The sequence below is a fragment of the Protopterus annectens genome, chromosome 6.part0 (genome assembly GCF_019279795.1).
Source record: "Protopterus annectens isolate FY-2018-M chromosome 6.part0, PAN1.0, whole genome shotgun sequence".
NCBI lineage: Eukaryota > Metazoa > Chordata > Ceratodontiformes > Protopteridae > Protopterus > Protopterus annectens.
In genome coordinates, this window is record NC_056737.1 from 223,829,408 (window position 1) to 223,842,689 (window position 13,282).

General features: G+C 42.7%; 1 protein-coding gene across 1 annotated transcript in view; it reads right to left on the reverse strand.

Annotated features, from left to right (window-relative positions):
* Positions 1 to 13,282, reverse strand: part of PCNX1 (pecanex 1) — a 3,150,868-nt gene that overhangs the window by 2,321,809 nt on the left and 815,777 nt on the right. The window contains exon 8 of the mRNA XM_044073489.1: positions 10,217 to 10,401. Coding sequence (XP_043929424.1) covers positions 10,217 to 10,401 — 185 coding nt within the window. The remainder of the gene's footprint in view (positions 1 to 10,216; positions 10,402 to 13,282) is intronic.

A 13,282-nucleotide genomic window follows, 5' to 3' on the forward strand; every position in this document is an offset into this window, starting at 1 on the left:
CTAGCCATCATAGGAACTGGAGAAACCATGCAGTCAATTTCAGGCCTGCAATGTTCGGATGAATCACTCCTGACAGGTGCGACAGGAGGTCTGGACTGGGATCCAGTGTCCAAAGCGGACATACTAGGTGAGATCATAGGAAAAAAAAAAAACACTTGCCGAGGCCAGTATGGGGCAATGAGGATCACTTTCTAAAGAAACTTTGGGAACAGAGTAAGGGGAAGGTACGCATAAAGTAGACTGAAGGGCCAAACATGGACTAGAGCATCTCTAGGTGAACGTCCCTGAGAGGGAATTGCATGTTAATAGCTGCACAAAAGTAGCTGTACCCACCAGGAAGAAGTACAGAACTAACTCAAAAAAACAAGCCACCCTGGTGGAATCACAAAATCAATCACCTGTATAACAGGAGGAAGAAAATCATGGCAAAAATTAGGAGGCACAGCACCCAGCAGAATAAAGGCACTCTCAAACTAAAACTCTGAGGACAAATAAAGTCTGCCAAAGACAAATTTGAGGTAAGTTTGGCCTCCCAGGCCAACGACAACCACAAAGCATTCTTTAGCTATGTCCACAACCTCAAAGGCAATACACAATTGTGTGCAGAGATCATTGTAAATGGAGCCACCCATACTGGAGCCAGAAGATACAGCAAACCTCCTGGCTGATAAATTCAGCTCCAACATTACTCCTCTTCCCCTCAACCTTCCCTCAGGAAATATCATCAAATATAACTCCCCCCCCCCCCTACTACCACAAAGGAACAGGTCCTTAATGCTCTCTCTAAGACCAAGAACACAATAAATCGGCCCAGACAATATCCCAAGATGCCTTTTAAGTAGCATGGAAAATGACCTATCAAGGCCTCTGGAATTACTATTTAACTGTAACCTGGCTTCGTGCCTCATGAATGGAGAAAGGCAACAGTCATCCATCTGCACAAAGGTGGGCCATCTACAGACCTCGGAAACTACAGACCCATAAGTCTCACTAGTCTTATATGTAAAGCCATGGCAAGAATTATCATGCAGATGATCAATAGTGATATAGTAAACTTCCAGATACTGGACCCAACCCAGTTTGAATTTGTCAAGGGAAGATCATGCCTATTCAACCTGGTGGACCTCTGAGAAAGTCGCCAAAGCAATGGACGAAGGCAAAATTGTTCACACTGCCTACCTTGACCTGGCCAAGTCATTTGACACAATATCCACTCGGGCATTGCTGACAAACTCAAAAGTTTAGGTGCAAACCCATATGTCACCCAGTGGATAGCCAACTAGCTCACAGTCAGGACCCAGGAAGTTAGAATTAGGGAGTCCACCTCTACAGAGAGGCCAGTCACAAGTGGAGTCCCTCAGGGATCAGTCTTTGGACCGCTCCTTTTTGGCATTTACTTCTCAGAAGTCAAGGCCATGTCAGTGGTCTCTGGCTAACTAAATTTGCAGATGTTTGCAAATTAGGAGCTGTCATTGAATCTCACACTGACACAAATGTTTTACAGGAGGGGCTGACACAGAAACAACTAGTGTCAGAGCCATAGACTAAAATTAAATGCCAAGAAATGCATAACAGTATCCTTTGGAAAGTCATCCATCCCTGGTAACTATCATATTGACAACACATCCCTTAGAGCTGACCCAGTAGTCAGGGACTTAGGGACACAGATGGTAATCTAGACTTTGATAAACACATGTCTGCAGTGGTGAGGAAAGCATTCTATGCTGCGCAACTTACAAAGGTATGGCATCCAAGTCCAAGGAAGTCATTGTTCCACTGTATTTGGCATTCATCAGACCTATCATTGTACAGTGCCCCCTTTGGTATGCACCTAACCAGGCATATCCAACAACTGGAATGTCCACAGAGGTTCGTCACTAAAAGAATACAGGGTGTAAGTAATATGTCCTATGCAAACCGCCTGAAGGCTCTATCCCTGTATCCTGTCTCCTACAGGCTTTTGAGGGGAGATCTATGCCTGGCATACAGGGCATTGTCAGACCCCACTCTGATGGGTCTCCTGTGTATCCACAAAACAAGCAGCACCAGAATTACCCATTCTAAAGACTTAAACCTTGCCTGTGATATAAATAGGACATGCTGGAGAGATATGTATGTATCCCAGAGATTATCCATGTGAAGCAGAGTTCCTCCCCAACCCAGTTCAATTGCAACTTGGACAATTGGATGGGAAAGTGGAAAATCATCCCTGGTTTGGCACCTACGTTTCTAATGGACACACATAACCTGTAAATGGTTCATCTCCCAGGCCCATGCTTACACATAACGAGGGTAGCAGAACTTGTCAGAGATTTGGGATGCATGGCTAGGCATGAAAAGGCCCTTGTGGTCGTTAGCCTAGTAAACACCCATGAACCTAATTAATGCAAAGAACCTGCTGCATTCGTTGTGGAGGGGAGAAGTTACTGCAGCAGCCATCGACCCTAGTGCTCTGAGTACCATTTTTGCCTGGGGAGAAGGATGAGAAAGAACCCACCTGACATGCAATTTCAATGTAAGAACTCTGTTTTGAGGCAGAAGAGTTAGATAATTGACTGTCTAGACAAGCCACTATAAACTCCAAGACTTGAACTGGTTGAAGTTGTGACTTGGCTAAGCAAACAGACTGCTGCATGGCTGACTCCATTTGTGGGTGATCATGTCTGCCACTGATTGAGAGACCACTTGTGAGGCATCAGAATGGTCCTGCTGAGCTTGTCAGCTAAGATTTTGAAATTCCCCGGTATGTGAGTTACTATAAGAAAGCGGTTGGAAGAGATTTCCCACTGCCAAACTCTTAGTGCTTCTCAGCACAAGGGATAGGATCTGGTTCCCTCATGTTTGCTGATGTACCAGACTACATGTTGTCAATTTAAATAGCAATTGTTCTGGAAGAGAGCTCTGAAGGGCCTGCAATGCTAGAAGCACCGCTCTCATATGTAGGACAATATGCAAATTGGTCTCTTCTGGGGACCACATGCCTTGAATGGTCTGTCCCAAGTAATGCACCCACCCCACCCAAACTGGGAGGTGTCTGTGGTCAACATGGTGTTTGGGGGAGGAAGGACAAAAGGACCCCCTAGAGAAATCTCTTCAGAGTGTATTCACCACAGCAGGGATCTTCTGTAAACCAAGGACAACTTTTATCAGCTGTCATAAGGGACATCGATGAAAAAAACATTGGCTAGAGAACATTGAAGAATTCTCATATGAAGATGAACAGGGGATATTAAAGTTATTGTAGCAGCCATCGACCCTAATGCTTTGAGTACCATTTTTGCCTGGGGAGAAGGATGAGAAAGAACCCACCTGACATGCAATTTCAATGTAAGAATTCTGTTTTGAGGCAGAAGAGTTAGATAATGGACTGTCTAGACAAACCACTATAAACTCCAAGACTTGAACTGGTTGAAGTTGTGACTTAGCTAAACTGATAGTAATTCCCAGAGTGTGAGATAATTGGAGCAAATAATTCCTGTCTCTTTCCAGAAGATGCCTGGTCGGTGCGGTATGGAGCCAGTTGTCTAAGTATGGAAACACTCTGAATCCAAGCAGTCGTACTTGAGTTGCTACCACTGCCATGCATTTGGTGAACATGGGGGTTGTGGTGAGACCAAAGGGCAGAACTATGAGCTGGTACTGACTGGCTCCCAGCTGGAAGCATAGGTATTTCTCTGAGAGAGCCTGTTCATGACACGTACTATCATCAAAATGAAGATCGATAGAGAGTATCCAGTCATCCTTCTCTAAGATGAGCAAAATGGACTAAACCGTGACCATCCAGAATTTGGCTTTCTTTAAAAATTGGTTCAAATAACAGAGATCCAAAATGGGTCTAGGGTCCCCTGTTTTCTTTGGTAATAAAAAGAACCTAGAGTAAATTCCAGATCCTCTTTTGTCTCAGGGGAACCTCTTAGATGACCCTTTTGTCCAGTAGTTTTTGAATCTCTAAAACTGCTAACTCCCTGTGAGTGGAACATCTGGGAGACATATCCTTTTCCTTTGGGGAACTTGTAAAAAGGGAATTAAACATCCCCTGGATATGAACTTTGCACCCATGAATCTTTTGCGATGGATATTCAGGCTTTTATGTGCAAAGGCAAGGGGCCCCAACTGCCTCCAGGACCTCTGAAAGGATCTGTCTACGATGGAATCTAGAGATCCTCGTCTCTGTGGACCTCCTGTGCCATGTGGGCATTGGCATTCATTGTAACTATTTCCCCCTATAGCCTCTGGGGGAAAAGTCTCCGTGTGACTCTTGGAAATATCCTTGAGATTTCCAGAACCACAACTTCTTACCACTGCATTGATTCCTAGAAAAAGGTCTCTGTGGGGTAGAAAAGTGAATTCCCATGGCAGACAAGGTCTTTCCATACTTTCCACTGTGGGAGAGTCTCTAACTGCTGGCCCAAACAAAAGATCCATCAAAAGCAGCATTCATAAATGATACCTTAAAGGACTAAAAAAAAATCTCACAACTGCATCCAGGCATGTCGCTTAATGGCTATGCCTGAACAGACAGATTTTGAAGAACCTTCAGCTGTGTGTGAGATTAACCACATGGATGCGTTAGTAATGGACTGCAGGGTGGCCAGCTGTGAAGAAAAGCACTTCTGTTCCTCTGCAGACATGGACCAAGTGATAGAGTTAGACAGTTCCTAGACTAAGTCACTCTAGTGAAATGTGCAGATAATTCAGAGACCATAATGCAAAGGTCGCTGGCACATACACTCACTCCCCAAACCTGTCCAATGCCCTAGACTCCCTATTATGGGGCTCCACAGAGGAGCTCTGTTCAGCCACCTCCTTTTTAATGGCTGCCGCAAATACCATGGCATCTACAGGAATTCCCTTAGGCCAGTGTCAAAAAAATCTTGTCCAGATGGTTGATCGGTTCTATGGAGTCAGGTTCCTTACATGCCCTGCAGGAGACAGGGTCTATAAACTCATCCGCAGGTGGGGGATCCCAAGATGTGCATGGCCCAGACCCAAAGGCTTCCAAGAACACGGATTCCTCCTGGGAAGGGTTTTGAGAAGACCAACCACCTTTCTGGTGAAGGATCTCTAAGACGTCTCCAAGCTATTCCTCCTCAGCTGAAGATCTAGGGGACCCTTTCTCCTTCACAAAAATCAGTGTCTTCTGTAAGGGATTCCTGCAGGAAATCCAAGTGCCTCCTCTTGCATGACCTCTTCCAAGCAACCTCCCCAGTGGGATGCTCTGGGGAGGTGTCAGAAGAAGTGGGAAGTTCCCTGGTAGGAATTGCTTGAAAGCTCATAAGGGCTGGCTGCCCCTGAGGTGCAGGAAGAATAGACTCAGAAAAAGGATCCAACGAAGGAACAGGAATTGGAATTGGATCCGAAGACCCAAGAGTTGAAACTGCTCTGGGGTGAGAGAAAACCCTCTCCACCACCTCAAAGGCAGAAAGACCAGGAGAAGCAGAGACTCTCGGCGCAGACAATCCCAGGCCCTTCCTGACCCATCGCTTTGAGGGAAGAGTCAGAACTAACCTGTCCAATGCTGAAGCTCCAAGGGGAAGTGCCGCCTCTGAAAAATTCAGAGTCAAAGTCATCCCCTCAGATCAAACGCTGTTGCTTCGACTCCGAAAACTGCTACAAGGGTCTGAGAAGAGATCAGATCGGGGAGGGTCACCTGGGTGGAAGAAAGAAGAATTTTTGGATCCAATGTTTCAACTCCAGGTGGTCTCGGATGCAAGAGCTCTGAAACAGCAGTTCAGATAGCAGAAGGAGTAACAACTAGCTGGAAAGGAAGGTTTAAGGCTCACGGATCCAATGGGAGATGGAACCAAGAAGACAGCCCTCTGGATTAGTGTTCTGAGAAATTTTCACATTATCAGATCCACCTCAGACTCTGAAAGACTTCAGGAGGACCTAACTGAGGAATACGTGGACGGTGGCCTGGAAGACTTTAGGAGTCTCCTAAAGAAAGGGAGACCTCAGCTGTGTAAAATCGTACCATAACGGTAAATGTCCCTCTCTTCACTGTTGCAGTATTCATTACATTAGGGATCCCCTGCCAAGGACAGATCGATGTCCAGCCAGTATACCAAAGCCTTTAGGTTGCCTTAAAGTAAAACAAACGCCACATGTAGCCTCCTTACGTAGTGTAGGGCATAAACATGATGTCTAGATGTACCATCCTCAGAACTTAGAAGCCCAGTAGGAGTCCCAGTCCAAGGAAAGATAAACAGTACATACAGAAGAGAAATGGACCAGGGGGTAGAGGGAGGGAATGAATACTGCATCAGTGAAGAGACTGACATCTACCGTTATGGTAAGATTTTACACAACTGTACTATATCCTTCCATTTCACTGCTGCAGTATTCATTATATTAGAGAGCATGCCAAAGCTCAGGAAGAAACTTGGGAGTAGGAAGGACCAGCAGAGACCTCTAAGAAGCCATGAAGGATGGTCCTACAAAACCAGCTTGAGTTCTGGAGATTCTATCCAACTTGTAGTGATTGGTAAAGGTATGCACAGAAGTCCAGGTAGCTGCCTCAAAAATAGAGAGAATCCAAACCCTTAAAAAAAAAAGCACCAGAAAAAGCCGTGGCCCTAGTAGAATGAACCTTTACAGAATAAGGAAGGCTCTTACCATGAAAGGAACAACAAAAATAACCAGTTTTTTCAGATCCAAGAAGAAACAGTCTGCTTGGATATATCTAATCCTAAAGACCAAGAATGAAAGGAAACAAAGAGCTGATCAGATTTCTTAATAGTCTTACCCAAATAAAATGTGAGTGTCTATGAACATCCAACATGTGCACCACCTTCTCATTGATAGTCTGCTGAGAAGGGAAAAAAAGTAGACAAATTAACAGACTGAATAAGGGAACACTCATTCACTGCCTTGCGCATAAAAGAAAGATTAGTATGCAAGGATGCCCTGTCCTTATGAAACACCAAATAATAAGGACAAACCATAAGGGCTTGAAGCTCAGACACCCATCTGGCAGAAGTAAGGGCTAATAAAAGTACAGTCTTCCCAGAGCAGTGTTGCAAGGAAGCTGAAGCTGCAGGCTCAAGAAGAGCCAGAGTCATTTTTTCAAAAACAAAATTAAGATTCCAGGGAGGAGGAACAAGCTTCCTTGGGAGGTTTGACATGAAGGATGCCTTTTAGGAATTGTTTAGCCTCGAATCAAGAAGCTACAGTATGAGATAAAGGCAGACAAGCAGAGATAGCTGATAAGTGGGCCTTAACATAAGAATAAGCCAACCTAGCACTGAGCAATTCACACAGATAACAGAGAACCAAAGGAACAGCCACAGAAAGTGGATCCAGGTTACCAGATAAACACCAAACAGAAAACCTCTTCCATTTGGATAAGTAGGATTTCCTGGCCTCCTGCAGGACCTTAAGCATGCCCTCAAAATACAGGTGTCTATGTGGAATCAAAATCCTGTCAGCTGAAGAGTGGACAGGTGGTGATGGAAGAGAGAGATCTCTTGTCTTGTGTGAGGAGGTCCACCCTGTAAGGTAACTTGTGGTGACTGCCCTTGATTAAATGCAAAAGAAGAGGGAACCAATGTTGTCTTGGCCAAGAGAGTCACCCAAGATTTTGGGAGCATCCTGTTGAATTTTGAACAGGACTTTTGGAATGAGGGGAAGGGAAGGGAAAGTTTAAAGAAACATCCCCTCCAAAGAAAAAAATATGGCAGCTACCTTCCAAACCAGAGGACCTGGGACTCTGGCCACAAAATACAGGAAGTTGCCTGTTCAGAGGAAAGGTAAAAAAAAAAAATCCATTTGAAGAGTACCCCACTGGCAGACAATGTCCAGAAATGCATCCCTGTGAAGCATCCATTCATGGGATTGAATTAAGGACCTGCTCAGAGTGTCTGCCATAATGTTTTGGCCTGAGGGAATGAAAACTGCCTGAAGAAACACTCAATACTGGATAGCAAGATTCTACAGTAGGAGTGCCAACCAGCAAAGAAGACAAGATCTTGCCCCCCCCCCCCCCTTAGGAGCAGGAGAAATATATTTAGTCTTTTGCTTTTTCTTCAAAGGGATGTCCACCTTATAAATTATGGAAAGCTCTGACCTACGATGGTGTTCAATAATAGTAACAGGGACTTCTCCTCTGACTAATGTTTGAGGAACCCCCCATGCCCCTCAGAGAGATAATCAGTTGTGGTTCCCTTAAACATCTGAAACGGACATCTGCAATACCTCCTTGGACATGCTTAAAGTCAGATCCCCGACCGGAATCCAACTCTGTTGAGGCAGAGGAATCCTACGATAAGGCCAGGCGAATCTCCAGGCATTCACTCGCCTTGGGAGAATCACCTGGTGGAGGCTGATAAGAAGATTCCAGCCTAGGTTTCTTGGCCTTCTTCATCACGGAGAGCTGCCCCTCTGAGCAGGAAGTTCCCTCCATCGTGTCTTTTGCAAGAAGCTTAAGATGCTGGTTTTCAAGATAAAGTGCCAAAAAAGAATGTCTGCTATGAAGTGTTTTAGGTACAAAGGCCTGACAGATGGAATAGGATGTATGGTCGTGCAAGGCACCAAGGCAAAACAGACACTGTTCATGGTGGTCTTTATGGGAAATCTGCCTCCCACACTGGCAGTTACCCTTCTTGGATGACATGAAACCCCACAAGTAACAATAAAAGAAGATAAGTAAAAAAAAAAAAACCCAATGGGACACTTGTCTGCAATGGCTTGGTGAAACAGCAACAGAACAGGCATTCAGACCAACGATCAAGCAATGGAATTCAGACTGGTGGCAAAGAAGTTCTGGGGACGGTACTTCTGGACTTCACCTTTATGCTCTACATTACACAAGGAGCATACATGTGATGTACGGCGTACCTTAAAGCAACCTGAAGGCTTTGGTATACTGGCCGGATGTTGGGCTGCCCTTGCCAGGGGATCCTTAAGATGATGAATACTGCAACAATGAAATGGAAGGACATCAGTAGATGCCTGAGCTGTTAGAAACCTTCTTAGGAGGTTCAGAAGGTGCTGAATGGGGAGACCGCAGAGGGGAGCATTTTTGGTGCTCCCTGGGTTCCTTTGATTTTTGAGAGGGGTTTGAGCCTCTGATGAAGTACCGGTGGAAGGAGGCCTTTTAATACAAGTTTGTTTCTCCTGTCGCTAATGGCTCTGGCATTAACTGCCGCACAAATGGAGCAGGTGTCATCCAAGTGTACCAGACTCAGACAATAAACACACTCCCTGTGCTTATCAGAGCAGCAGATCTTATGCCCACAGGAAGTGCACTTTTTGAACTCAGTAGGCTTATAAGCAATACTGAAAAGTCGCAAAAAAGGTAGTGCCCAGAAAGAAGGAAAAAGAGGGATTTTTTTTTTTTTTTTTTTTTTTTTTTACAACTATAACAATAAAGTAGGAAAGGAGAAAGTCTGAATACCATCTCTGGTAAAAAAAGAGCTACCTCAGAACAAGGTAATAAAGGGTGAAGTTACACCAAGAAACGTACCTCTAAGAAAAGTATGGAAAGGTGGTAAGGGAGACATTACTAACTGTAACAAAGAAGAAAAATTAAGGAGAAGAAAAATAGTTGAATTTACTCACTAAACTCACTACAAGCTTGAGAAACTGCAATCCTGACTAATCTTTAAGAGAGAAAAACAAGATCTGAGGTAATACACTGGTCAGGGGCATTATAAGTGCAGCTACAAAGTCGGATCCTAGAATCTAAAGAATATGGCTGAGTTAGATCAGTGGATCATATCCGAACCCATTCATCGAGGAACGAATGAAAATGACATCAGATCCATGGTTAAAACTTCAGACTTATCAAAGAAAGGCATGAATGACTGAAAACAATGCTGCATGCACTTCAGTGAAGCATGCCAAATACACCATTACCATATGATAAAAATGATTACACCACTACTATATGATAAAAATGATTACACCAATCAACAAATATGAAACAGATTCTGCTACTATCCTTATAAGCCACTTGTAATTCTTCTACTCAAAGAAATGACTAAAAATAAAAACACTTGGTACAGGACAGTTTCTATTAAGACACGGGTGCTTATTCTATTTGAGGGTGGAGGCAGAGTAAGCAGATTACCTGGAATGGTTCCTTTTAACGATCTATATTCTCTTAAAATAAGCACATGTTTTAGCAGCTGAACAGTTAAAGTGCAATTATGGAAACTTATTTCTAAATTAATAATGTTACACTGACATGACTAAAGTTTACAAAAGGGCTGCATACCAAACTCGTCCTGTAAACTGATTCCGCCTACTGCAGACACGCTGTCATGGGAAGCTTCTAGGTGAATACTTCCATTTCTCACTAGCACAGAGGCACTAGTGCTAAGCATGGCAGCTTCGGAAGGGGGTCGGGATTGGACTTTGCACTGGGATGCACACTGTTGTCCTTGCTGACCATCTTGAAGGCTACAGAAAAAACACAGTCAAGAAATTAGAAAACATGTAATTTTAAGGGAAAAAAAAAATCACTGCCCATCCAATAGCCATAGAAAAATGTGCATCACTAGGAACACAAACTGTTAACCATAACACAAGAAAACAATGCCTTGAAACAAATTTTTAAGGAAAAGTAAAGTTGCTAATACCACCATTTATGTACCTGTCCTCTTCTATACTTTCTACCCTGGGTCATTGCAATCATGATGCACATTATTCCAAACTAAAATACTGCCAGTGTGGAGATGTGAAAGGAAGATGACGAAGTGTGAGCAAAAAGTAGAGTTGTGCAAGTTACAGTTACCATAGCAGTAGATATTCTAAAACATCACTGATGCAGTAGCCTTTAGCTATTTAGGATGTATCCTGCCCTGTGAAAGACTCATTGCCAGTTATCGCAAATGCTTGATTCCAGTTGTTGCTCTTAAGGGTGGCACAACCGGTTATTAGATTTAGGGGGCAATTACATTTTTCACATAGGGCCATGTAGGTTTGGATAGTTTTTTTTCCTTACATAAAATCATCACTTAAAAACTGCATTTTGTGTTTACCTGGGTTATCTTAGTCTAATATTTAGATTTGTTTGATAATCTGAAACATTTAAGTGTGCCGAACATGCAAAAAAATAAGAAATCAGGAAGGGGGCAAATACTTTTTCATTGCACTGTATGTATCACGACATCTCTCCAACTCTGTTCCCAACCACCTATCCAACTTCCTCTTTACACACACTACACATTGCACCAAACATATTGTTCCTCACCTTTAGGCTGCTTAATTGCACTTCAACTATAACAAAAACAAAATTAAGTGCAAAATCCTCTCCAAACAACAAGTATGCATAACTCCCCGCTATACTAAAATCCTTCTAGGAGGAAATATACACCCTAAACCTGGCCACACCTACCACAATGAACACAAAGATAATTCTCTCCGACACACTTCTGTAATCCAACAAAAGCCAATACCCAACCCTGGTGATCTAATTTTTGCTGCAATAAATGTCAGAAGTACAAGAAATAAAACTGCTGAACTACATGTCCAGATTACCCAACATAAGCCTGATGTTCTTGCTGTAACTGAAACTTGGCTTAAATCCAGGATAAACGGCTCTGAAGTTATACTTCCTGCCTATATCATCCACAATGGCCGTATAAGAGGAAAGACAGTGGTATTGCTTTAATATTTTTCAATACCTACCACATTTCCTCTTACAGTACACACACCAAAATTCAGTTCATCAGAGCTTCTGTTTGCTTTCCTCAAAATAAACAATTACAAATATGTATTACTGTTCTTTATATCTCTCCTAGCGGCAATACAGCTATGCTGGAAGATATCCTACATTGGATACATTTCCACAAGAAAAAATATTACTAGGTGATGTTAATGTCAACTGGTTGGACAAACTCTAACTTCCCTACATCTAGTATGAACCTGTATGGTTTCACACGACTAATTAATAACCCCACACATTATAGTAAGACATTAAATTCCCTATTAGACTGGATTTCTGTATCAGACCCTAGCAAATACACCGCCACAGGTGCAATGTTAGACTTTTTCAGTGATCATCTCAATCTATTCTACTAGACATCTCAATCATCCAGTTAAACTGCATATTTATAAAACACGTAACCTTTCCAAGTTGAAACCAGAAATGTTCATTACTACACTATCATCTAGTAATTGGAACTTCCCAAAAAGTCTCCCCTTAAACTATGCTGTAATTGAATTTAATACAAATTTCCTAGATAGCCATCACCTCCTAGAAGGAGCTGACTGAAAAATAATGCAACTTGGCTATCCAGAGAAGAGAATGCTAACACAGAACAGAGAAAAACCATGGAAAGAATGGCAAAAATATAAAACGCCCCATTATCATGAAAACGTAAGAATGCTTTGCAGTTGTACTGAAAAGCAAATGAATGAAGACAAAAAAACTATACTATTATAACTTTCAGAATAATACTAAAAACAACCCTAAAAAATCTGGACATCCATTAAAGAAGTCTCTTATATACCCGTTCAAAAATTCAACCCAATCCCCTCTTCCCAATAACTCATCACTCAAACTGCAATACAATTCTACAATTCAACTCTTTATTTTACAGATGGTATAGCATCTCTAACTAAAGATTCCTCAACATCTAATCCCAACCCTGCTCAACAGCCACAAATCATCACAACCACCTTCACCTTCAAACCTGTGCCCACATCCAATATAAAACTATTTTTAAACTTAAAAACTGTGTTCTTCTTCACCTGATGATCTTCCAAGCCAGTAACTAAAAACAGCAGACTATAGCATTGCTTATCCTGTCTCAATCACTATAAATAGGTCAGTCCAGGAATTCCATTTTCCCTCTCTCTGGAAAAATTCGGCCATTATCCCTCTGAACAAAAGGAAATTCAACAGACATTAATAACTTTAAAACTACAGCAATCTTAGCTCCCCTTGCCAAAATACTTGAAAAATGTATTCAAAATCAATTGCTAGACTACCTCCTGCAGGAAGAACTTCTAAGCCCTACACAACACGGCTTCCTTCCTTCCCAAAGTACTAGCACTGCCCTTCTAACCTATATAGATACTGTCAATAAAGCTACAGAAAGTGGCAAACTAGTCTCTTCCTTATTTCTAGACTTGTCTAAAGCCTTCAACACAATTTGTCACAGCAAACTTCCACTTCAAATGTCCTGACTAGGTATTTCTCAGCCCACCCTTCTGTGGTTCAAAAACTACCTGCCCAATAGGTAACAGCCAATAAAATGGCACTCCATGCTCTCTCCTTAACTCCCAGTCACCACCAGTGAACCATAAGGCTTTATATTGGCCCCTCTCCACTAAC